This window comes from Prionailurus viverrinus, chromosome B1, assembly GCF_022837055.1.
Source record: "Prionailurus viverrinus isolate Anna chromosome B1, UM_Priviv_1.0, whole genome shotgun sequence".
Classification (NCBI taxonomy): domain Eukaryota; kingdom Metazoa; phylum Chordata; class Mammalia; order Carnivora; family Felidae; genus Prionailurus; species Prionailurus viverrinus.
Genome location: NC_062564.1, coordinates 50,253,538 through 50,278,265, shown reverse-complemented (window position 1 = coordinate 50,278,265; position 24,728 = coordinate 50,253,538). Strand labels below are relative to the sequence as shown.

Here is a 24,728-nt window from a genome sequence, read left to right as displayed (position 1 = left end):
TCTTATGAGGGCAAAAATCCCATCATGGAGGCTGTACCCTCATGGCCTCATCTAAACCCAGTTACCTCCCAAAGCACCCCTGACCCAGTACCATCACACTGGGAGTTAGGGCTTCAATATATGAACTTTAGGGGGATACAGATGTTCAGTCCATAACAGTTGCCAAAGAGGAGTTAATGAGCTCAGACCTTTCACCCCTTTCATACAGTTTATTCTTCCTTGAAAAAAAATTATTGGACTAGTCTCAGATTGCACCCCTGATTTGTATGTTTTGTTTGCTTATTGTCTAGAATCACAGACTCAAAACACTTTAGATCTGAAAGGAACCTTGCATCTAATCTACTGTTTCTTAAGTCCATTAACCACTTGCCTCATGATCAGTGAGGCCACTTCTTAAAGATGCAAATTTGAGGGCCCATCCACAGACCTAGTAAGTCAGATTCTCTGGGGACAGGAGAGACCCAGCAGCAAAGTTGCATTTTCAACATGTTCCCTGGCAATTTTCACACTTACGAAAGCTTGAAGACCACTAATCTAGTCCACTCCTCTCATAACCAATCAGGAAACAGGCCCAGCCAGGTTTCAGTGGCTTACATGGGGTCCTATAGCATGTGATGAATGCAGGAGTAGATCCAGGCCTCTTGAGCCCTGACCACTGTCTCTCCCCTCGGTACCATACTCTAGTAATAGCAAGTCAACCAGTACTCCAAGTACAGCGCCTGGGAGAACCCATATGTCAGGGTTGGGAACAGAGGAGGATACAAGACAGCAGAGGCTTCAAGATCTACACCCGAAAGCTCTGCGTTTCAGTTTGTTTTGGAAACTAAACAAAAGAGAAACTTAAGAGGGCTTTGATATTTTTTTTCTTTTGTAGCCAGTTATAACTTCTAATGTAATTATACCCATTAAGTTGCAAGCCCTCGTTTGATAACTTGTTTTTAAGTATTTAAAGTGTAGAGGATTTTCTTACAAATAACACATTAATGAAAGAAAATGCCACTAAAATGAGTCAAATGGAAAAACTTGGCCTATTTCCTTATAGGTCATACAGCAGTGGTCAGAGACTGAACAGAGACAAATCCAGCAAAGTTTTGAGCAGGAGCTAAAAAGAGAAGGAGCTTGGAGGGTCTGTCCTGAAGCTCGGCTGCCATTGGTAACCTTTAAAGCCCAAACCCTTAACTGCACACCTTGTTTCCAGGGACTGAGACGTCCATTAAAAACCCAACTGATTGTTAGCCTCTGGATTCTCCCACTCTTGTGCTATTCTTCAAAAGAAGCAGATCATTGTACCTGAGAAATGAATTGTATGAACAGAAGTAGGAAATGAAAGAAATCCAAATATTATTTTTAAAGTTTCTTTCTACCTTTATAAAACTGTTCTTCTGACACCACTGTTTTCTCTCTGACTTCAACTTTTCTAGCACTGACAGTCCGGAATGGAGGAAACGTGTTGGTGCCCTGTTACCCTTCTGGAGTGATCTATGACCTCCTGGAATGCCTGTATCAGTACATTGACTCCGCCGGCCTCTCCAACATCCCTTTCTACTTCATCTCCCCCGTGGCCAACAGTTCACTTGAGTTTTCCCAGATTTTTGCTGAGTGGTATGTCTGCATTCTTCTCCATGATTCAGTACATTCAAGCAGTAAGAATAAAATGGAAAAAGTTTTTTTAATGAAAAAAGTATAGGGACGGCTGGGTGGCTCAGTTGGTTAAGCGTCCAGCTCTTGATTTCGGCTCAGGTCGTGATCTCACAGTTGAGCCCCGCATTGGCTCTGCGCTTAAGACTGTCTCTCTCTCTCTCTGTCTCTCCACCCCGCCCCACACCCTGCTCACTCACGTGCATGTCCACACACTCTCATTCCACACATACGCACTCTCTCTCTCTCTGCCAAAAATAAAAATATAAAGGCTTTTTTTTTTCTCACATTACTATGAGACTTTGATTTTGTTGTCTTTCCATGTCTGTGATGTGAAAATTGTATTAATAAAAGCCAAATCTGTTACATTGCTAGAGTTTGGAGGAATAGTTGTCAAGGAAGGAAGGATGAAAGGCAAAGGGTTAACTTAGCACTTTCAAATTCAGTGACAAAATATTATACATTTATCTTCTCCCATGCTACCCTCTGCCTGTTACAAAGTGAAGTGACATTCTAGAGGCTCAAAAAAAGCCCAAGTTCATGTTGTCTGGAATTTCTAATACCAAATCTGATGATAAGAAAAGCTAGGTTCTTTTTCATTTCAATAGCATGATATTTGATAAAAATAAGTTTTATTACAGTAGGAAATTGTTTGATCCAGTCCTGAGGTGGGTAAATTATTGAACCGTATGAAGTTAGTGAACCTTTTTAGGATTATTTAGATGCATGTTTGAATCTAACTCATCTGACCCAAAAAAGGGAGGGATGAGGGAAATACAGAACTTTTACAGTCGACCTTCAAGTGCCTTAGGGTGGTGTTTTTAGACGGGGGGCATGACACTTGCATAGGGTGTGTAATCCATTTTGATTGTATGGTAGTGTAATGGACACAGTGTTCTACCAAGTTTCTAATTAGGAAGGGATTTGTATATCATTCTGTCCTAACATGTTCTATATGCTGTCTCCCCACTCCACCTTCTTAAAGGGCATTTTTTCCTCCCCTTTTAAAAGTTGTGGTCAAGGACTTTTTTTCTGTATCTCCATTCAGACAAACTTCTCCATCCTGTGTGCATGTTAGTCATGTTTGTCCGTAGGGCCGTCACTTTATTGGTACCTATTGAATTTTATCCTTTGCATTGGGTCATTTCTCCCCCAGCATAGGAAGTTAATCTTGAATAATTAGTAGTCCAGCCTAAGGATCACTTGCACAATTAGCATATTCTGAATTTCTTCATCCAGATCCTTAATAAAAAACTCCAGCCAACCCTGTGAGGCCTAGGGGATGGTGTGCTCCTCAAAGCCACTCCGTCCCCACTGTGTGCTGTTCTTTCAAAATAATATCTTATGGGCTAGAAGTCAGGACCACTCTAATTAGAGTAGGTTGTTTTTGTTTCTGGGTTTTTATATTTGTTCGTTTCTAATATATGTGTAATACACACTTACTATAGAAAACAATACAAGTTACAGAAAACAGGAAAAACTGAACCTGTAAACCCACTATCCAGAAGTAATATCACTGTTGGCATTTGGATGGATTTCGTCTTTCTATATGGGGATCATACCAATTATTTAATTTTGGATCCTGCTTTTAAATATTTTAATTTTTTTTTAATGTTTATTTTTGAAAGAGAGACAGAGTGCAAGTGGGGGAGGGGCAGAGGGAGAGGGAGACACAGAATCTGAAGCAGGCTCCAGGCTCTGAGCTGTCAGCACAGAGCCCGAGGCGCGGCTCGAACTCACAGACCGTGCGAGATCATGACCTGAGCTGAAGTCAGAAACCCAACCAACTGAGCCACTCAGGTGCCCCCTGCTAATCTCACATTTTTAATGTGAGATTAGAGGATTAAAATAAAACTTTGAGGACATAGTTTTTACATGAATACATTATTACATCATATGTATACTGTATTTATTTAACTGTTGTCTTATTGTTGGACGAACAGGCTTTGCCCAGTTTTTTCCTTTTAGTAATAAATCTTCAATTAATATCGTTGTATGTATATACGACTGCATCTTTTGCTTTAGGTAAATTACTAACAGTGGAATTACAGGAACAAAGAGTATAAATATGTTTTAATGTTGATTATACAAATCTCAGTTGCTTTCCAGAAAGATTTTTGTCTTCTGTAAATTGTTCCTCTTGCCCATTGTCTTCTGTAAATTGTCCCTTTTTTACTGATTAGAGATGTTATACTTTTCTTACCAATTTATTTGAACTCTACTCTTTGTTATACATATGCAGATATTTTTTCCCCCGTCTTGGCACTTTGGATTTTAACTTTGATTTGTTTTTTAAATAATAAAGTCGTTACTTTGGAATAATTTTGAATTTACAGAAAAGTTGTAGAGGTAGTACAGAAAGAACTATATACCTTCTACTTAGTTTTCCCTAATGGCCACATCTTACATGGCCATACACATGTATCAAAACCAAGAAATGAACATTAGCACACATTATTAGCTGAACTACAGTCTTTTTCAGATTGTACCAGTTTTCCCACTAATGTCGGTTTTCTATTCCAGGATCCAGTCAAGGATACCACAATGCATTTAGGTTATTGTTTTGTTTTGTTTTGCCTTGGTTTTTTTTTTTTGTCAGAAATACTTTAGTTTTATATATTGATACTAACTAATGCAACATAGTATCCTTTGCAACAATCTAAGAAACCTTAAATGAAGATCTATTTGTCTCTCTTCCTGACTTTAAAAAGTTTTGTCTTCCTGATTAGATATTATATATAATTCTATGTATATAAGTATATGTAATTTAGATATTATAAGGTAACCCTCCAGAAGTATCTTCCTTCCCTATTTACATCTTCCTCCAAAAAGGATATAAAGTAATGTTTTTTAAATCAAGATTAAAGAAAATTTTAATTTTAGGGAAAATTAATAAGTTGTATTCATGAAGTTCATATAAAACCCAAACCCTGGAGTCCTGAACTACTCCCCAAAAAATAGTATCTGGTAGAACTGTTGAAATACTTTAATACTGTTTTAGTAGAATTCTTACAAGTAGTCATGAACAAACATACATTATTACTACATAACGCCAAACCTACAGAACACCTGTCTTTTGAGTTATCAGTTGTTAACTTTGGCCACAATTGCTTTATTCAGACATCTCCATTTTTAAATGTCCGCTCTGTCTAGGAAAGAAATATAGACTACCTAAAGCATTTATAGAGTCTCCCAGTTGAGATACCACGTTACTCTCCAGTTTCAGTGACCAGTGTTGCTTAGTGCATGTGCAAAATACAAAGTTGGGTCTCTGAAGAAAGCCTATCACTTTCTCCTCAAAAGTGATCACTACTAATGCAATATGATATTTCAAATTGGATCCTGGAGCCAAAAAAAAAAAAAAAAAAAAAAAAAAAAAGACATTAGTGGAAAAACTGGTGAAATCCAAAGTCTGGAATTTAGTTAGTTGTAATGCACTAATGTTAATTTCACAGTTCAACAAATGTATCATGGTTATGTAAGATGTTAACATTAAGGGGGCCCTGGGTAAAGGGCCCAAGGGAAGTCAGTACTGTCTCTGCAACTTTTCTATAAATCTAAAATTATTCCAAAATAACAAGCTTATTTTTCAAGGAAAAAATGTACTCAGGAATTTTAATGGTTAAAAAATGCTCACAAGGGACTTGTTCTGAATACTCCGTAGATCCTGGCTTTCAATCACAATGAGATTGGTTAACAGGAAAATTTTGAATACACTTTACTAGTGTTTTTGCTGCTACCACTAGGTGGCAACAAATGATCCTGTATGCCCTACCCTAACAGGCTCATCCGTTTTTCCTCTTTAAAAGGCTTTGTCACAACAAACAGACTAAGGTGTATCTCCCAGAACCACCTTTTCCTCATGCAGAGGTAAGAAATGGCATTATTGAGTCAAAGCAAGAAAAAACTGTAGATAAATGGATGATAACATGTCACTAGATTATAGAAATCCTTAGGTAAACTCATATAGTCCCTTGTTTCCCATGTGAGATGACCGCGAAGTACTCTAACTCAAGATATGTTACTTTCTCTTCTCATTAACGCATTCTATTGCCAGTACGTGTTCAGTTTATAACCTACCTCTGTTCTGTTCACTGAGTGTTATCTGACCCCTACTACTAATTTCTTTGCATAACAACAGATTCGTTTATAGTCAAAGTCTTCTTTCCAGTTAGTCATGTTGATCATAGATGTGAAGTTTTAATGATGAAAATAATAACATTTAAGTTTTTAAAAAATAGAGGGTCAAAGGTACAAAACTTCTTCTAAAATAAATAATTCATGGGATGTAAGTACATCATAGTGACTGTAGTTAACCATACTGTATTGCATGTTTAAAAGTTGCTAAGAGAGCAGATATTAAGAGTTCTCAAAAAAAAATCTTTTGTAACTATCTATGATGATGGATGGTAACTAGGCTTACTGTGGTGATTTTTTTTCCACAATATATATATTATTGGACACTTGAAACAAATACAATATATATAACATAACAACATAACATAGACAGTTTTGTTTTCATTACATTTTTCACCAAACAGTGTATCATGGATATTTTTCTGTGTGCCTCCTATTATTATTGTTGCTGCCTAGTATTTCATAGCATATCATATGAACATATTATAATGTACTTAACCATTCTCTTACTATCCAACAAAAGAGTTACTCCCGATTTTTTGTTACATTTTTAAAAAGGATGTTTAAATTGGTATAAGCCACTTTAGGAAACTGGCAATATCTGCTAAAGCTGAAATATAACATACTCCCTACTTCAGCAATTTTGTTCCTGAATTATATACCAAACAGAAATACATGGGTATGTCACCAAAAGACACAGACAAAAATCTTCAGAGCATTCTTGGTAATAGTGCTGAAATATACCTAAACGCTGTTAATAGTCAAGCGGATTTTGTGGTATATTCTGTACAATGGAATACCTTACTTACGTCAGTGAGAATGAATGAATTCCAATTATACGAAGTTATGTAAACAAATCTCACAAACATCATGCGAGTGAAATAAGTGAGACATAAGTAGACAGTGTGATTTTCTTTATATGAAAGTTCAAGAACACACAAAACAATTCTGTGGTATCGGAAGCCAGGATTGCAGTTATCCTGGAGGTGGGGTTGGAGGCAGTAGTAAGTGGAAAAGGACAAAGGGGAACCTCTAAGAAGCTGGTCACACTGCTCCTTAGTGTGCAGTTGGGAACATGGACTTTTCAGTTTGTACAGACTTCATCCATCCACAGATGTCTGTGTGGATGTGCTTGTATAGGATTTAGTTGGTTTATTTGTTTTACAGTTAACTATTTGATTCAGTGTAAATAGCAACAAATGTCCCGCTAACTATTTTAAATTTGACAACTCCTGCCACCCCTGCTTATTGCTACTCCAAAGGACCTTTATGAGCCAGAATTTCATGCGGAAGGTTCTGACAAAGTCATTTTTCAGTCCACACATTCCGTTACAGCAGCCAAAGTTTTTCCAACCTCTGTCATTACCACAGTGAACTTCAGGCTAGAAATGCAGTGATGTCTGAAAATTAAGCGTGGCAAAGCATACTTTATGGTGGACTTTACCACTGAAGGCTGGTTTTTCTCTCCCCAACAAAAATTAGCCTTTTTTTGTTTTCTAAGAGTGTTACTCTACGTTTTTACCCACATATTGTCACAGATTACCTTTGTCCCATTTAGTTAGGAATATGAAAAGACCATAGTTGCATGAGCAGGGTTCTTGAAATGCACTTGCCTACTTTAGGACATGATGGAGTTGACTCAGTATTGTGACCAGTGCCAAAAAGAAAATATTCTAGCCTTAGTACTGATAATTAAAAAAAAAAATTTTTTTTTTACAGAATTCCTACCCTACAGCTTCATTGCCTATACAGTTGGACCTTAAATAAGTACAGAGGTAATGAATGGTCAAATGTAGTAAGTCAGCTAGAAAGGTAGCTCCAGTTGGCAAAAGAAAAAAGATGAATTTATCTTAGTTGCTATGCATTGATCAGTAGAACTTCAGGAACTGTAGGTAATGCCTAAAAAGTGATTTAAGTTGTGTGCAAAGACCCACTGCTATTCTTAGAATCCCATTCGTCTCCTTGATGGCAATGGATACAGTAGGCTTAGTCTTTTAGACAGCGCTCACCCATTTCAATGGGACAAGTAATGATTTGGGGGCAGATCAGTTATAAAAAGAATGTCCCTTTTGTTTGTATATAACTTGGAAGGGAGGTGGGAATTCAGCATTTGTCCCGTCTTTACTACAACATATCCCATCCAAGCCAGGGATGCCTGGCTAAGATCTCTAGAGTAGTGTTGCAGTGTTACCAGTAAAAGCAATCTCTCTGAATTAAAAATTAAATCTTTATAGTGAAGAGAGTTTAGCTTCCATTTGGGGGTTGTCTCATTCCGGCCACACTTCACTATTTGGGTGACTTCAGTTGGATTTGGGCTCCCCTCTTATGCATAATTGGTTGGTTCGGGATTAACTTATGTCACAGACTATTTCTTTATCTATTAGACGATATCTCAGGGCAGTATTCCCTTTGATCTAGCTGGCATTTAAGGTCTCTGAAGTCTGGGTGTTTGTCATCTTACCTTTTGGTGCTAGAGTAGGGAGGTGGAGGCAGGGCCAGGGCAGCAGGAAGAGCTGCTGAGCCGTGTCACAAGATGCCATCTGTGGCTGTAACTATATGGTGTTGTCTTGGGTCGGTTATGACGTTGGGAGAGAATTGCCAGGTATTGCTCTGGAAGGGAGATCATTTGATTCAAAATGTACACTTTTGAGATGAGTCTGAGGCTGTACATGGCCCACTTCTTACTACAGCTCTCTGCGTAGGACATCTCTGGGAGGACATCACACTCCCAAATTTCTGAAAGCCAATTTGTCCTTTGTCTTTGGTAAGTTGCCTCAGTAACTTACATCTCAAGAGGTGGTCCTGTGCAGGTAAACAGTTTTTCTTGTGTTAAGTGTTTATTGTTGACAGAACTTGGTGAGTCACGTGTTTGGGGAAAATTACTTGTACTTCAAATAATAACTGATCCTGGGAACTTCTAGGGCCGGGACTCCGGAGTGTCAGGAAGCTCTAAAGGAAGGGTTAGACTGCATCAGGCCTTTAACAGCCTGAATAATATGTTAATACGTACCAGAAGGTTGCATCTGTTCAGAAAGTCACATTGTACATAACAAAAAAAAAAAAAAAAAAAAAAATTCAATCTTCCACAAATTGTAATCAGATTCATTTGTATTCTTCCTTCTGCTCATGCTCCCATGCTGTGCAGTCCTTCCCTCCGCCTGGACAGGCTAACATCTCTTTGTGTGCTTCCCTGTACATATTGTAGCTCATTCAGACCAACAAGCTGAAGCACTACCCGAGCCTCCACGGAGACTTCAGCAGTGATTTCCGGCAACCATGTGTGGTGTTCACCGGGCACCCCTCCCTCCGATTTGGGGACGTGGTCCATTTCATGGAGCTCTGGGGGAAATCTAGTCTCAACACTGTCATATTCACAGGTAAGTAAACAAACAAATAAAACCCTGCCCTTTCCACTGGGACTTTCACCCAGTGCACCGACCAGGACGAAACTTCAGTAAGGCATAAATATGAACACTCATCTGACATAAACCACAAGGGAAAGAATAAAGCAAGATGGACTGTTAGGAAACTGTACTGGACAAAGCTTTCATATCCATTTTTCAGAGATTTTTCCCTGAGGCAGATTTCTACTGAACTGCTTTTGATAGGATTTTGTAAGCTGTTTCAAGAACGGCAGTAATCCTAGTAACCACTCTTGTGTTACCCTTTAGGAATTATTTCTTGAGTTGGGTTTTTCTCCTTTGGTTATAGTTTGCTCTGGCTTACACTGTTTTTTCTGGAGACAAACCCCTCAGAGTAAAACAAATCCTTTAATGAAGCCAAGCAGGGGTTTTACTTAATCACTATATTATTTTAGCAACTTTAGGTCTTCAGACAGCCTCGGGATTTGGAAATCTTATGGGCAATTGAGTGAAAAACCTTGATCTGAATCTGGTCCAGTGTACTGTAATCTAAGCCAAGTTACCTCACCTCCCTGAGCCTCACTTTCTTCATCGTAAAATGGGATTGTTGATGGCTCCTTCCTTGGGCAACTCTGTGTTTACTGAAATGTTATCAGAAGGCACTTCATGCAGTGCCTGGCACATAAAAGTTGTTGAGAAAGTTATCAGTTGATTTCTTTCTCATTGCTTTTAAGACTTGAATGATGAAATAGAGTCTAACTGTGCCCAAATCTTCAAGATCAGGGACACTGGGGCCCTTTCCTGTGCTCAGCCTGTTTGTGAGGAGTGCCAGAGGCCTCCATCACACCACCGGTCAAACAAAGTTGGCTTTATTGATTCATTGCAGCTGAGAGGAACACATGGGGAAGTGGGAGGCATCTCAGAACATGTTGGAAAGAACTTACGGATTTGGACTTGTGTTGGGTGATTTTGAGGTGGGTTCACAGATGTGGGACATTGCTCTGGATTGGCCGCTGTTAGGAAGCAGGAGTGGTTAAATGATTGAGTATCTTAACAGTTCTTATCTAGAAGGCAAGAAGAATGGAGCCAGGATAGGGTAATGTTTGCTCCTTTTGTGGTTCGAACAGTGTTGTGGTTGTGTGTTCAGGCATGATTATGGAGGGGTTCTTGTTTTTGTCTTGATCCATTGTGGTCACCAAATGGCCATGTCTGGTGTCAGGGTTCTGTGAAATTGTTGATGTCCAACAGGAGAACAACATGGCCTGGCCATGACTGACAGGCCGGCTCCGGCTATAACTCCAAGACCTGATAGAAAGTGCCAGGAGAGCTCAGAAAAGCAGCTTCAGGGGCTTCTTCTCTCTTTCCTAGGCCCCCTTTTGGCCAAAGGCAGAGGAAGTCGGGTCACAAGACATTGACCCACAATACCCAGAACCTCACCATGGCCAACTTTTGCTAAGCAAGAGGTATTCTGGAGAACATTGTAGTAGGACTGAAGGTGGTCTTTCATTCTTTTTGAGGGGTTACTGACTCTGATATGACAGTGGGTACAGTATTTTTATAGGTGCAGTAAGAAGTGTTTGCTGTAGTATAATTTTTCCTTTAGCCAGCTAAGAAGAAATCAAGGGTTGTTTGATTGTCCATAACAACCCTGGTAATGAATTTAAATCTAAACCCATTTTGAGGGACTTTCAGAGAAGCTATGTCATGTATGATGTCTGGTCACGTCAGAGATGAATTTTGGACCACTTTTTTGGATTGTATTACAGCTGTGGGAAAGTTGTAGCTCACATAGTACACGTAAAAAGGGAGTCAGTTTTCTCCTAGGTAGCTGTCCTTGCCTCACATTTGGGGGGTTCCTCTTAGAGAAACAGGAGCCACCAAGGGGAAGTAATTGAAAAATTGGGAAGTTCCAGGGTGCCTGGGTGGTTCATTCGGTTAAGCGTCTGACTTCTGCTCAGTTCATGATCTTGCAGTTCGTGAGTTTAAGCCCCACATCAGGCTTTGTGCTAACAGCTCAGAGCCTGGAGCCTGCTTCAGATTCTGTGTCTCCCCCCAACTCTCTGCTCCTCCCCTGCTCATGCTCGCTCGCTTTCTCGAATAAACATTAAAAAAAAATTTTTTTTTAATAAAAATCTGGAAGTTCCATCAGTCATCCTTAATGCACTGGGAGAGTTAATGGGATGGGTAAATGTAAGCTAGAGGGCTGTAAGAAGTGATGTCCTCATGGGGGCACAGGCTGTTGGGAGTCTAAGTATTATATTTCACACCAGAAATGTAATCTCTGCCACACAGGCCACAGTGAGTAGTTCTGGGTTTAACAAATGGGCCGTCATGGCAAGCGTGGTTCCCAGTCACCGCGCATGCCAGGGTTTGCCGAGAGGAGCATGACAGTCGCAGCAAAAGCATCTGTTGACATGAGGCCAGGGTCCTTTTCTCATGTCTGCCCTATCAAGTCAGTGGTATGTCATTTGTCTCATACCTGCTTGTTAACTTCGAGCACTTGATTCGAGAGGCCTGTGCCAGGTTTCCCCACTGTGAAGTCAGTTTTTACATTTAATCAGTATCTTGGGTGCAGGGACACTTTGAGACTATGTATCCTTGTCTTCCTCAAATTTTTATCTAATTTTTTTTGCATCTATTGATGATCCTGGTCCGAAGAAATTATTCCTGTGATGGTTGCCAAATGATAATTTTTTTTTTACTTTCATTGTTTACATTTATTTGGCATTCTGTTGCAACAAAGAGTTTTCCCTTCTCCCCCATTTACTTATGTAACCCCTCATTTATCTCCTCCGTCTCTCTGTGTTGAAAATCTTGAGCCCACACGCACCCTGCCCTGTTCATTCTGGCCTCTCCCCGTCCTTACCTGTGAGTAAGTGACCCTCTGCAGTGATCAGGAATCCAGCTCCCACCAGCCTCTGCACTTCGGTACGGATCCCGCCTGGCCTTGACCACACCAGCCGCCTCCTCACTTGGTAGCAACTCTGTTGCTTGCATTTTAAATTTTCCATTTTGTGCTCCCATTAGAACCTGATTTCTCCTACCTGGAAGCACTGGCTCCCTACCAGCCCTTGGCCATGAAATGCATTTACTGCCCCATCGATACGCGACTGAACTTCATCCAAGTGTCAAAGCTGCTCAAAGAAGTACAGGTGAGGAAGGGAAGTGCTGGTGTCTCCCCACAACCCTGATACAGCCGGGAGTTTGCGGCAGGGCGGGCCGTCTGGCTGCGCTTCTTCCCTTCCTCGTGTCTCTGGAGTCCGAGTCCGAGTCTGCAGCATGCTGGCACGTGTGCCGGTCACCGCCGCCCCCCGCCCCCTGCCTCGCCCCGCCCCAGGTAGGGGGCTTTAAGACCTGGAAGCAGTTTCTGTTCTAAAGAAATCAAAGGTGGAAGGGAAGGAAAGCATTAGCCTGTTATTTTTGATGAGGACCATCTGTGTCCAGTCAAAAGCAAATCGCCCCCTCTCCCCACCAAAATAGCCCTAGAAACAGACTCCTCAAGCCGAAAGACAGTTTCACTGAAACCTGTACTGGTTCCTCGTTGCAGATGTGGGTTAGTACCACGAACACTGTTATTTTGCTTTTTGTTAGGGGTTTGTTTTGGTTTATTTTTTGTGGCTTCTGTTTGTTTTTTCCTTTTGCATCTTCTGCTGTAGGGCAAGGGAAGAAGTAGTTGGGTAAAGCAGTGGGTTAAGGAAGACCATCTATACAGGAGAATGGGGGGGGGGGGGCGGGGGGAGTAAAAATCACTGCACCGGGTCAGCAACCTCTTGGTACAAGTTTGATAGTGGGGTTGGGGGAGGCTGCTTGCAGTTGTCGAGGGAGAGGCAAGAGGAAAACTTCTCATTCCCCATTGCCTCAGGAGCTTAAAGGAGCACCAGAGCGCCCTGGCACGTCTTCTGTTGCTTCACCTAGTAATTTAGCAAGGTATGATTAGCTCCCTTCATTTTTCTTGGCCTAGGTCAGAAGTTTGCTTTCCTCCTCACAGAACCTATGACCTCAGGATGGGAGGCACTTACCCAGAGCTCTAAGGAAGGGTAACAAGAAATGGAAAGCTGAAGAACCTCAGGAATGAAGAAATAATGGATTATGGCCATCACTAGCTTGCTGGCCCTACAAGGAAAGAATATGGGCTTTCTCTAGACATGATTGAGAGTAGTGGATAAGTTTGGGCTGATTTGGCAATTGGATACCCACCGTGTACTCATCAGCACACTGGCAGAAGCAGTTAAGAGCCTGTTGTTTTCATGACTAAGTTTCCCCTGTGATCCGCACGGCAGCAGTGTGCTCATGGAGCCCCTGGCGGTATAGGACTGTGGGAGCCAGAGGCCACCTGGTCCCCACTGTAGGAGAGGGAAGCGGGGACGGGTCCTCAGGCTGCGACTGTGCACTCGGATGGCTTTGAGAAGAGTTAGGAGATCCTAACCTAACCTTCCGTCAGGAGGAAGAAAAGGATCAGCCCAACGGAACAAGTGCTGTTTTTAGTGCATCCGGTCGGCTGTTCCAGTGCTTCCTGTTGGAAGGCCTTCCAGGAGCTGGAGGTGAGCTCCAGGCTCTTAAGTAAAAGCAGTGTCAGTACAACTCAGTGGGCTACCAGGATCCATTTTCACTTGGGTGGTATTTGTCCCAAGTAAATGTTGGTTTACTATTTTTGTCTCTCAGAATAACAAAGAGATATTTTGCAAAAAAGATCTGATTCAGTGTGTCCCACACAGTGGAGTATGTGAGCTGTGCACTGCCCACTGTCTAACACCAGTGCACCTGCAGATACCAGAGAAGCCCCCACCCCAAAACACCAGACTAGCACCAAAGTCAGCAGTTCTTGCCAATCGGCCAACAGCTATACCGGTCAATGATGGTAGGTGTGACAAGAAGACTGCCCTCAAGGGGCTTGGGCACCAGTTGGGCACAGACCTATGGAAGTTACCATCAAAATGACTTAAAAACAGTGAAAACATAAAAGCAAATGCAAATGGAGGCAGTGGATCCCCCACTAGTCCACGTGACTGGCAGTTGAGGGCTTTGCTCTGAAATGTTTATTCTTTCCCCGCACTGCACTCCCCTCTCCTGCTGCCCAGTGTTTGGATTTGAGAGGAGGGGGGTCAGGAGGTGGTGAGGCGGAGCAGGAGTTCGGGCACACTGAGGTGGGCCTCCTCCCTTACTTGCCCCTGTCCTGTTGGTTCTCAGCCGCTGCACGTGGTCTGCCCCGAGCAGTACACGCAGCCACCCCCAGCGCAGTCCCACCGCATGGACCTGATGATCGACTGCCAGCCGCCCGCAATGTCCTATCGGCGGGCCGAGGTCCTCGCCTTGCCTTTCAAGCGTCGGTACGAGAAGATTGAAATCATGCCAGAGGTGAGCTGTTCTCTTTCTCATGGTCAGACCCAGGTTTTCCACTTGAGTATCTGAAAAAAGATGATCTCAGAGGTGGCTTTCTTGGCGTTGTGTCAAATGCGGATGAACCAAAGAACACAGCCCCTTAGGCAAGGAACTGGGAAGAGAGGCGGGATCTTCAGAACCGCCTTATTTTTCAGGCAATGAAGTAACAGCTGTTAACATCAGGACCGCTGCTTGTGTTCACATGTAACGTGTTTAAGCCAGGAAGCCAGGGCCTCTCAGAACAGAGGCACTGATGTCAGCAACGTCCCTAACCACGGTGAATTTTTCTCATCCTTTCTGGACCTCATTTGAGTGTGAGTCAAGTTTCATCAAATTCAGAGCTAGATGGAGGGAAATAAGAGTAATCAACATACAAGGATTATAAATGTGATTATTTGTGTGCATACTGTACATGTGAGAGAGTTGAGGTATACTGTGCATGAGCGACCAACTGAGGGCAAGGCAGCCCGAGTCACATGGCCTAGCTCCTGCAATGTCAGTGTGGAAGGCTCTGTGGGAAGCTACTTTTGGCTTTCTTTTGCCTCTTGAGATAGCTTGAACATGTCCTCAAAATTCCTGGTCTCAAAACTTCTTAAAAATTAGAACCCAAGGGGCGCCTAGGTGGCTCAGTCAGTTAAGCATCTGACTCTTAATCTCAGCTCAGGTCGTGATCTCATGCCCAGCATGGAGCCTACTTAAAAAAATTAGAACCTCAAAGAGCTTTTGTTTATGTGGGTTACATCTATTGATATTTGCTATATTAGATGTTAAAACGAAGACATTTTAAAAATATTTATTCATTTTAAAAATAATGATTTAGGGGGTGCCTGGGTGGCTCAGTTGGTTGAGCATCCAACTCTTGATTTTGGCTCAGGTCATGATCTCACAGTCTTGAGATTGAGCCCCACGTCAGGATCTATGCTGAGCGTGGAGCCTGCTTAAGATTCTCCTTTTTCCTCTGCCCCTCTCCCTCTTGTGATCTTGTTCTTTCTAAAATAAAATTTTTAAAAAGCTATAAAAATAATGACATAAACCCATTAGATGCTAACACAACTAAAATATCTTTTATGAGAAAATGTTTCTAAAAAAAGGTAATGAGAACAGGGGCACTATTTTCCATTTGCAGATCTCTTTAATGTCTGCTTGTGGACTGTCCTATCTCCTTTTGCTTTCGCTTTGTTGTGGATAATCTATGTCATGTAACCTTGAGAAAATCCCAGTGAACACTCGTGATAACAAGAGTGAAAAGGCTAAAACTCACATTATTAGGACAGTCACATTGACCACGATGCCCCTGAAAGAGGCTCAGGTCCCACATTTTCCTAGGAGCAGTGCTCTGCACAGCCATCTTTTTAAGGCCCTTCTGCCGTCTCTTGCTGTTTTATTAGGATTCTGTTACTATTAGAGTTACTTTCCAATAAAAGTATGCATACTCTTTCTGGAAAATTCGGAAAATAGAATTAAAAAAAAGGATAAAGACAAAATAATCAGTCGTGGTCCCCGTGCCAGAGATAACTACTGCTCAGAATTTTGTGTATTTGCCTTGTCTGTTCTCTGTGTGTGTTGTGTGTAGTTGAATCCTACCCAGCATGCTGCCTTGGTCATGGAACAGTAGTAGGTCGCAACAAGTAAACATCTTAGTGGGGGTGTAATGGTCTATCATAAGTTTATCATAACTATTCCTTCATTGGTGAGCTTTATTATTTCTGCTTTTTCTATATTATAAGTAATGCTTTCAGAAACATTCTTTTACATAAATTTTTGTCCATGGACGTAATGTAGAGTTTTGCCTGGGAGACGCATGTGCGAGATGAGGAGGTTAAAATCTGGCGCTGCTCTTTAGGTTTTGCTGCTACTAAAGGATGTTTATTCCTCCCCCAAATGAGAGTGTGTCCTCTGCAGCTTCCCATAAATCCTCCCCCTTTGTCCCTCTGAGGGAGATCGGATGCGACAACCCTCATGGACGGGTTCTCGGAAGACTGTCTATTTGAGGGCGGCGAGGGGTGCTCCCTCCCTCATGGAGGTATCTGAGTGGAGACCTCCCTCAAGCCTAGATGAGTCTTAGATCTCCCTCACAGGGCCGCCCAGGGAGAGTATCTCACCTGCTGGGTTCCCACAGTGCCGTCCCCAAACCTCCCAGGCCAGTTCTTTGGCTTTAAAGTTCTGCTAGGCAGGCTCCCCTGTAATGGGCATAACCGCAGTGTAGGAAGGAAAAGGATGCTCACGGATGGGTGTTGTCGGGAGACCGGAGCAGACATGTCTCCCCGGGGGGGGGGGGGGGGACGACGTTTCACACTTGTGCCACATATGTTTTCTTATTTCGTGAAACAATTTTCACATTCTGTTTTCCAGTTCTTCTAAATACCCTGAGCTGCTTCCTCTGCCCATGTGATACAGATCTTCATATTTACCTAAGTGGCATCTTGCATATTTGTTTACTTTTGTTCTTAAATCTAGGAGACTGGGACAGACCGGGGTCTACGTGTATTCTGTTTTCCAGATTTTCCAGAAAGAGTATGCATACTGTTGTTGGAAAGTAACTCTTATAGTCACAGAATCCTAATAAAACAGCAAGAGCAATAGCCAACTAAAGCTGAGCGCTACGGCCTCTTAGAAGATCACACATCACTGCCAGTGGGGGGGTCAGGGAGCTCTAAAGCTGCCCAGGAGATGGGGTACACCTCAGATTCAGGTGGTAGGGAAAGAGATGGCCCCCCAGGTAAAGGTTGGATGTTCCGCCTTTGGGAGAAGTCACGTTTCCAGGAATTAGCTCACTCAGTCCAAATGCTACTGCCCTGTCCTTCCTGCCTGACACTAGTCACCTAGTGGTCATGAGGACAGAGGCGGAGGCTAGCATGAAAAGTCAGCACTCAGTAGGTATTTCTGCATAGAGAAGCCCTCTGAGGTTTTGGAGAATACTGTGAAAGTGTTCAGAGCTGCCTGGAAGCCACCTGAAAGATGGATGTGAGGTTGTGGCAATACAGGTGATGGGCCCTTAGCACAGTGTGGGCATCTCATCATTTGGGGTGGGGGTGGAGCTAACAAAAGGGAGAAGCAGAAGGGTCAGCATGCTGGGGTCCCAGCACGCAGTGGCACAGGCTTGCAAGTGGGTGATGGCTGGAGAGTGTTGGGCTGTCGCCAGGAAGGGCACCCAGAACACTGTCTAAGAAGTTGCGGCTGGACGAGTTCTCTATGTCTTCGCAGCCCAGTTTACCCACCACCACTATCCCCTTTGCCTCTCTGGCTTCTCTTACCTCCTTTCTTTATTACAACCGAGGTATACATTTGTGTGTGCGATACATTTTTTATTAACGTTATTTTAAAAATGTTTTTACCTTCTTTCTTCCTTAAAATTATGTGGCCATGTTAGACTGCAGTGATGTAGACAGAAGTTCAAAAGAAAAGGAAATGAATAAAGGTGATCATGAAAGGTTCAGCACTATGGCGTTTGATGCCGTGTCTTTCCCACCAGGCTGGCGGGGTCACTTGAGCCCCAGCCCGGTGTGGCCTCCAGGTCCTGACTGGACAGCACAGCTGCTGCACCTTGTCCCCAAATTTAGGCGAGCCCAACTGAAACCCCTGTGTGCTTCCAGCTCGCAGATTCACTGGTGCCCATGGAGATTAAGCCTGGCATTTCCTTGGCAACGGTCTCGGCAGTGCTGCACACGAAAGATAACAAGCACGTCCTTCAGGTATGGGGGAGGGTGGGCTGCGCCTGAGTCCACGAGGAAGCGCCCACGATCGTGGTCCCAGTGTCCCACTGCGGAAGTTAGCACACTACATAATGGATTCGATCTGAAACAAAGAGGGCCCTGCATATAGATTCTTCACTACTTACTATCTGGCCATACGCCTCAGAGAGATAAAAGGGAAGAGCAGCTATTACTCATAGAGTGGAGGCCACACATCAGCCTGAGTGCCCTTCCCGGCTCCCAAAGTGCCGGCCCCACTCAGCTCCCGCGGGCGCATTTGTTAGGCAGTGGGCAGTGTGGAGAGCTGGGTTGGTGCCAGCCCCACACCTGCGGAAGTGGGTGGGGCCTGGGAGCCACCCCCACCCACGGTTGTCCCCTCTGCGCCCCCCCACCCCCACCCCGTGTCCTACGTTCACACGTGTTCACTGCCTCGTGGTGCAGCTCTTCAGGCACTCGTCCTCCCTCATCCCTCTTAGAAAAACTCCTTCCGGACTTGGCTGTGCTGCTCTGACATCCTGAATGATCTGCACGGAGCTGCCACTTCAAATACATGAGGCGCATGCTGTGCCCTCACCTGCTGTATTTCCCACTTCCCCTTTACTTCACCCTCCCGAAGCTCTGCCATCACCACTTTTTAGACAATTTCTCTGACCTTCATGTCAGCCCATGAGTCTGACCCCACCGCTAGTGGCTGTGACCAACCTGCTGTTGCTACACCTGCAGTGGCCAGCACAGCTTATTATTAAGAATTTACTCAGAAGGGACACCTGGGTGGCAGTTGAGCATCCGACTCTTGATTTCAGCTCAGGTCATGATCTCAGGGTTCAATGAGAGGGAGCCCCATGTTGGACTCTGTGGTGGCAACTTGGAGCCTCCTTGGGATTCTCTCTTTCTCCCCCTCCCTGCCCCTCTCCCCCACTCGCACTCTCTCTCTAAATAAATAAACTTTAAAAAAATAAAATCTTAAAAATTTTATTCAGAAGATACTGAATTGAATCAGTTAGAGACGAGTCTTGATAAAAGGGAGATCTCTTTGCCAAAAAAGATATTGATGCTGTGTGGATGCTTTGGCATTAGCTTATGTTATGAAGAACTCCAGATGGAGCCCCCAGCTAACAGTGACTCTGAACTCAAGAGCTGGCTGACCTCACACAGGGTGACGCCGGGCCGGGCGCCAGGGCCTCCACCAGGAAAAAGGTTGTGTTGGTAGGATGGACAGACGGGTTCTGGCTGTGGCCTGCACTGACCTCATGCTGAGATGGTGTTTTTTTTTCCCTCTCTAGCCCCCACCCAGGCCCACCCAGCCCACAGGCGGTAAGAAGAGAAAGCGGGCGAGCGATGACATTCCAGACTGCAAAGTGCTGAAGCCACTGCTGAGCGGCTCCATCCCGGTAGAACAGTTCGTGCAGGCCCTGGAGAAGGTGAGCGCATTTGGTTTGCACCTGCAAAAGCTGCGCGGGAGCCTCCCTTCCTGCTGTTCACCTGCTTCAAGGAATGTGTGCTGCTGCCTTTCTCATAGTCTCCACAATCTGGGCTCCTGTCTCTGAAGCATCTGCTTGATCCAGGGCCATGGCAGGAAACAGAACCAGGGGAGGGTCACAGAGTTCAGAGAAGACCATGCCCTCCTTCGCTGTAGGTCCCCCGCTTGCTTCTCTGCCAGCCTCTTCCTCCCCATCAGGCACCAGGCCGCTAGAAGACTGCCTCATGACATCTGTCTTGTGGGAACTAAACCAAGGAAGTCCCTTCCTCAAAAACCTAGATGCGATGGATGGGCAAGGTGGGAGCGGCCAGGAAGTCCGCCCCTTAGAGCCTCACTTCTCAAGCAGACCCCTTGCTGCCAGAGCACCAACGTGGCTTGTCACAAGAGAAGAGAGGCTTGGGCCTGGGGGGCAGTGAGGGCAGAGGCGCCAGTGTTGCCTCATCCCTGGATCCCTGGGAATTCTAGCAGCAGGACCAGCAATCCCCAGACAGGGTGGGAGGAGAGGGAAGAAATCAGCAGTCACCTGGAAGACACTGGTCCTTTCCCAAATTGGCAGCCATCCATTAGAATTTTAATTTTCCCTGAAGAAGACTGCAGCCACATTGTGCAGCCCTCCTAGCCCCTGAGAGTAGGATCACTAGTAATTAACATGGGAGTGTCCCCTGTGATGCAGGTGAACATGTCAATCACTGCTTCCTTGTGACCTTGCAGTGCTCCAGCCCCTGTTGGTAGAACTTGAGCTTGACTTGTTTTTTATAAACTTGGAACAACTTGCTCTCCCAGAAAGACCTTCACTTAGTTCCCCTGGCTCATCAAGGAATTGACCCTTAGGATCTGACCTGGACTCTTCCTTTTCGCCATTTCTGCCTCCTCTCCTGCAAGAGGAATATCAGTACCTGCCCTAACCTATACAAGCTTTCTAGAACTAAGGGTAGAGACTTTCCCTAGACCATTTTCTTTGCCTATCCTGTGTCCCTTTCAGGCATATCAGCCTTATTTCTACTACTTTTCTGCTTTCTCAACTTTATGTGTGGTGTGAAAGAAAATTCTATAACTCACATTAAGGTAGCTAAAGAAGTATTTCTTGTGCTGCCTTGTGTCCTTCCTTGAAAGGGATTCACCAAATCACAAGGTCACTGGTGTCTTGCTTTGAGGAATGCATTTTCCTGAGATAGGATGGAGCTTTTTTTATCAGAGACCATTGGCATATGGAGGCTGGTGATGGAGGGCCCAGTGTCCTGGACTCCTGAACCCAAGCTTAGATGTGTTCCCCAGATAACTTACAAAAGTTTAAGCAGGTTATAGAAATTTTGTTGTGGTTTGTATAATCTTGCATGTTTGGAGGCTTCTTTTAAAGTATATGAAGCTATGTTTGAATTCTATTGCTATAGAAGGTCATGTGACAAGTGTGAAGAATTGTATGGAGGAGCATCAAAAATGGCAGTTTCTAGAATGTTCAGTTTAGCCAAGTCTAGGAAGTGTCATCTTTTTTTTAATAATTATTTTTTTTAATTTAAATCCAAGTTAGTTAGCATATAGTGCAATAATGATTTCAGGAGTAGATTCCTTAATACCCCTTACCCATTTAGCCCATCCCCCTTCCCATTACCCCTCCAGCAACCCTCTGTTATCTATAGTTAAGAGTCTCTTCTGTTTTGTCCCCCTCCCTGTTTTTATATTATTTTTGTTTCCCTTCCCTTATGTTCATCTGTTTTGTCTCTTAAAGTCCTCATATGAGGGAAGTCATATGATATTTGTCTTTCTCTAATTTCGCTTACTACCGTCTAGTTCCAGCCACATAGTTGCAAATGGCAAGATTTCATTCTTTTTGATTGCCGAGTAATACTCCAGTGTGTGTGTGTGTGTGTGTGTGTGTGTGTATGTACACACACATGCACACACACACACACACACACACACACACATACACACCACATCTTCTTTATCCATTCATCCATCAATGGACATTTGGGCTCTCTCCATACTTTGGCTATTGTTGATAGTGCTTCTGTAAACATTGGGGTGCATGTGCCCCTTGGAAAGAGCATACCTGTATCCCTTCGATAAATACCTAGTAGTGCAGTTGCTGGGTTGTAGGGTAGTTCTGTTTTTAATTTTTTGAGGAACCTCCATACTGTTTTCCAGAGTGGCTGCACCAGTTTGCATTCCTACCAACAATGCAAAAGAGATCCTCTTTCTCCGCATCCTCGCCAACATCTGTTGTTGCCTGAGTTGTTCATGTTAGCCATTCTGACAGGTGTAATGTGGTAGCTCATTGTGTTTTTCATTTGTATTTCCCTGATGATGAGTGATGTTGAGCATTTTTTTCATATGTCTGCTGACCATCTGGATGTCGTCTTTGGAGAAGTGTCTATTAATGTCTTTTGCCCATTCCTTCACTGGACTATTTGGTTTTTGGGTGTTGAGTTTGATAAGTTCTTTATAGATTTTGGATACTAACCCTTTATCTGATACATCGTTTGCAAATATCTTCTCCCATTCCATCAGTTGCCTTTTAGTTTTGCTGATTGTTTCCTTCACTGTGCAGAAGCTTTATTTTGATGAGGTCCCAATAGTTCATTTTTGCTTTTGTTTCCCTTGCCTCCAGAGACGTGTTGAGTAAGAAGTTGCTGCAGACAAGATCAAAGAGGTTTTTGCCTGCTTTCTCCTCGAGGATTTTGATGGCTTCCTGTGTTACATTGAGGTCTTTCATCCACTATGAGTTTATTTTTGTGTATGGTGTAAGAAAGTGGTCCAGGTTCATTCTTCTGCATGTCGCTGTCCAGTTTCCCAGCACCATTTGCTGAAGAGATTGTCTTTATTCCATTGGATATTCTTTCCTGCTTTGTCAAAGATGAGTTGGCCATACGTTTGTGAGTCCGTTTCTGGGTTCTGTATTCTCTTCCACTGATCTGAGTGTCTGTTTTTGTGCCAGTACCATATTGTCTTGATGATTACAGCTTTGTAATACAGCTTGAAGCCCGGGATTGTGATGCCTCCAGCTTTGGTTTTCTTTTTCAAGATTGCTTTGTCTATGCAGGGTCTTTTCTGGTTCCATATAAATTTTAGGATTGTTCTAGCTCTGTGAAGAATGCTGGTGTTATTTTGATAGGTATTGCATTGAACATGTAGATTGCTTTGGGTAGTATCGACATTTTAACAATATTTGTTCTTCCTATCCGGGAGCATGGAATCTTTTTCCATTTTCTTGTGTCTTCTTCAGTTTCTTTCATAAGCTTTCTATAGTTTTCAGTGTATAGATTTTTCACCTCTGTGGTTGATTTATTCCTAGGTATCTTATGGTTTTTGGTGCAACTGTAAATGGAACCGATTCCTTGAGTTCTCTTTCTGTTGCTTCATTGTTGGTGTATAGGAATGCAGCTGATTTCCGTGCATTGATTTTATATCCTGTGACTTTGCTGAATTCATGGATCAGTTCTAGCAGTTTTTTGGTGGAATCTTTTGGGTTTTCCATATAGAGTATCACATCGTCTGCGAAGAGTGAAAGTTTGAGCTCTCCCTGGCTGATTTGGATGCCTTTTATTTGTGATACTGTATTGAATAACGTGGTGAAAGGGGACATCCTTGTCCCGTAGGGAGTGTCATTTCTTGGAACTGTCAGTTGCAATATCCTCCAGCCTTTCAAGCAGCCCCTTGCTTTCAGAGTATCCATCATCTTCCTCTCTCTTTTCTTTGGAACAGCATGGCTTCAGCGACATTAAGGTAGAAGACACAGCAAAGGGCCATATTGTCCTGCTCCAGGAAGCTGAGACACTCATCCAGATTGAGGAAGATTCGACCCATATCATTTGTGACAATGATGAGATGCTCAGGGTACGACTGCGGGACCTCGTTCTCAAATTCCTACAGAAGTTCTAAATGGAACATCTAAACCATTTGTATTTCACTGAAACCCTCCAGTTCTTCACTGTGGCTGCCCAGCACAAACCAAGGAAGGGCACAGTTGGCCATGTCCTTGTGGTCAGTGGCTTAAGGAATAAGTGACCCTTGAGGGACGTGATTATCGGAAGTTATGGCCAGAATCTCCTGGAGAACTTTTGCTTTAAACTTACATTCATTTTCTTCCCAATTCTGGGTAGCCGGGAACGGTAAGGCAGCGAGCTGAGGAGTAGCATAAAAGTAACAGAAGCAGCTTCCCAAGAGGTTAATGGTGGAAGGGGTAGGTAAAAAGATGACTGACTTAAGTGGTCCGTGTTTATTTTTCATGGTTTCACAGGCCTTGGGCAGGAAAACAAGTCTTCTATTGTGTTTTATTTACTTGTCTACAGTGCCACGCCCGATAAGATGATCCCCCAAATTGGTAAAATGAACCATCTTTATTTTGTGAGCCCATTTTGTTAATAAAACTTATTTTTATAGAAGTATCTGTGCCCTGTTTAACCTAGAATTTGTATATTTATTTAGTGTCTGAAAACCTATGAAAATATACAGAACGGCATAAACTTAGAAAATACCATGGCAAATTTTGATATGTGCATTCATATATTTTTCTTAAACTGTATGAAAAGGTGCTTAACTTTATCTGAGCTGTATCTGTATAAAAAACACTGACACAGGGGTGCCTGTGGCTTATTCAGTTAAGCGTCTGACTCTTAATGTCAGCTCAGGTCATATTTCATAGATCATGAGTTCAAGCCCTGCATCTGGCTCTGTGCTGACAACACGGAGCCTGCTTGGGATTCTCTCACTGCCCGTCTCTCTGCCCCTTCCCCTGCTTGCTCTCAAATAAACTAAAAAAAAAAAAAAAAAAAAAAAAAAAAAACCACCAACACAGATGGTATCAACAGCCTAACCTTCTGGAGGAAGGTCCAGAACAAACAGTTCAGGCTCTGCTAGTTAATCCCTGCCCATCACTGCCTTCCTTGCAGATTATCAGGATTGTCTGCATTAAGCAGAGCATTAAACTCCACTGCCCATAGATCCTCATAATAGTAAGCTACTGCATTGGAGATAATACTGCTTAATTGTTCAAAACAGATATGTACCAGATGACATCTATCTAAGCATCAGTTGTCACAC

General features: G+C 43.2%; 1 protein-coding gene across 3 annotated transcripts in view; it reads left to right on the top strand.

The window, feature by feature from the left end:
* Positions 1–24,070, top strand: part of INTS9 (integrator complex subunit 9) — a 101,217-nt gene extending 77,147 nt beyond the window's left edge. For 2 of the 3 annotated variants that reach the window (XM_047854898.1, XM_047854897.1), the window contains 8 exons: positions 1,422–1,602; positions 5,448–5,508; positions 8,981–9,152; positions 12,165–12,289; positions 14,325–14,492; positions 18,110–18,208; positions 19,492–19,629; positions 23,391–24,070. In XM_047854898.1, the coding sequence (XP_047710854.1) occupies positions 1,422–1,602; positions 5,448–5,508; positions 8,981–9,152; positions 12,165–12,289; positions 14,325–14,492; positions 18,110–18,208; positions 19,492–19,629; positions 23,391–23,567 (1,121 nt within the window). In that variant the 3' untranslated portion in view covers positions 23,568–24,070. Of the gene's footprint in view, positions 1–1,421; positions 1,603–5,447; positions 5,509–8,980; positions 9,153–12,164; positions 12,290–13,799; positions 13,996–14,324; positions 14,493–18,109; positions 18,209–19,491; positions 19,630–23,390 lie in introns of those variants that run through there. The other variant, XR_007151414.1, reaches the window with a different exon arrangement.
* Positions 24,071–24,728: the final 658 nt, after the last annotated feature.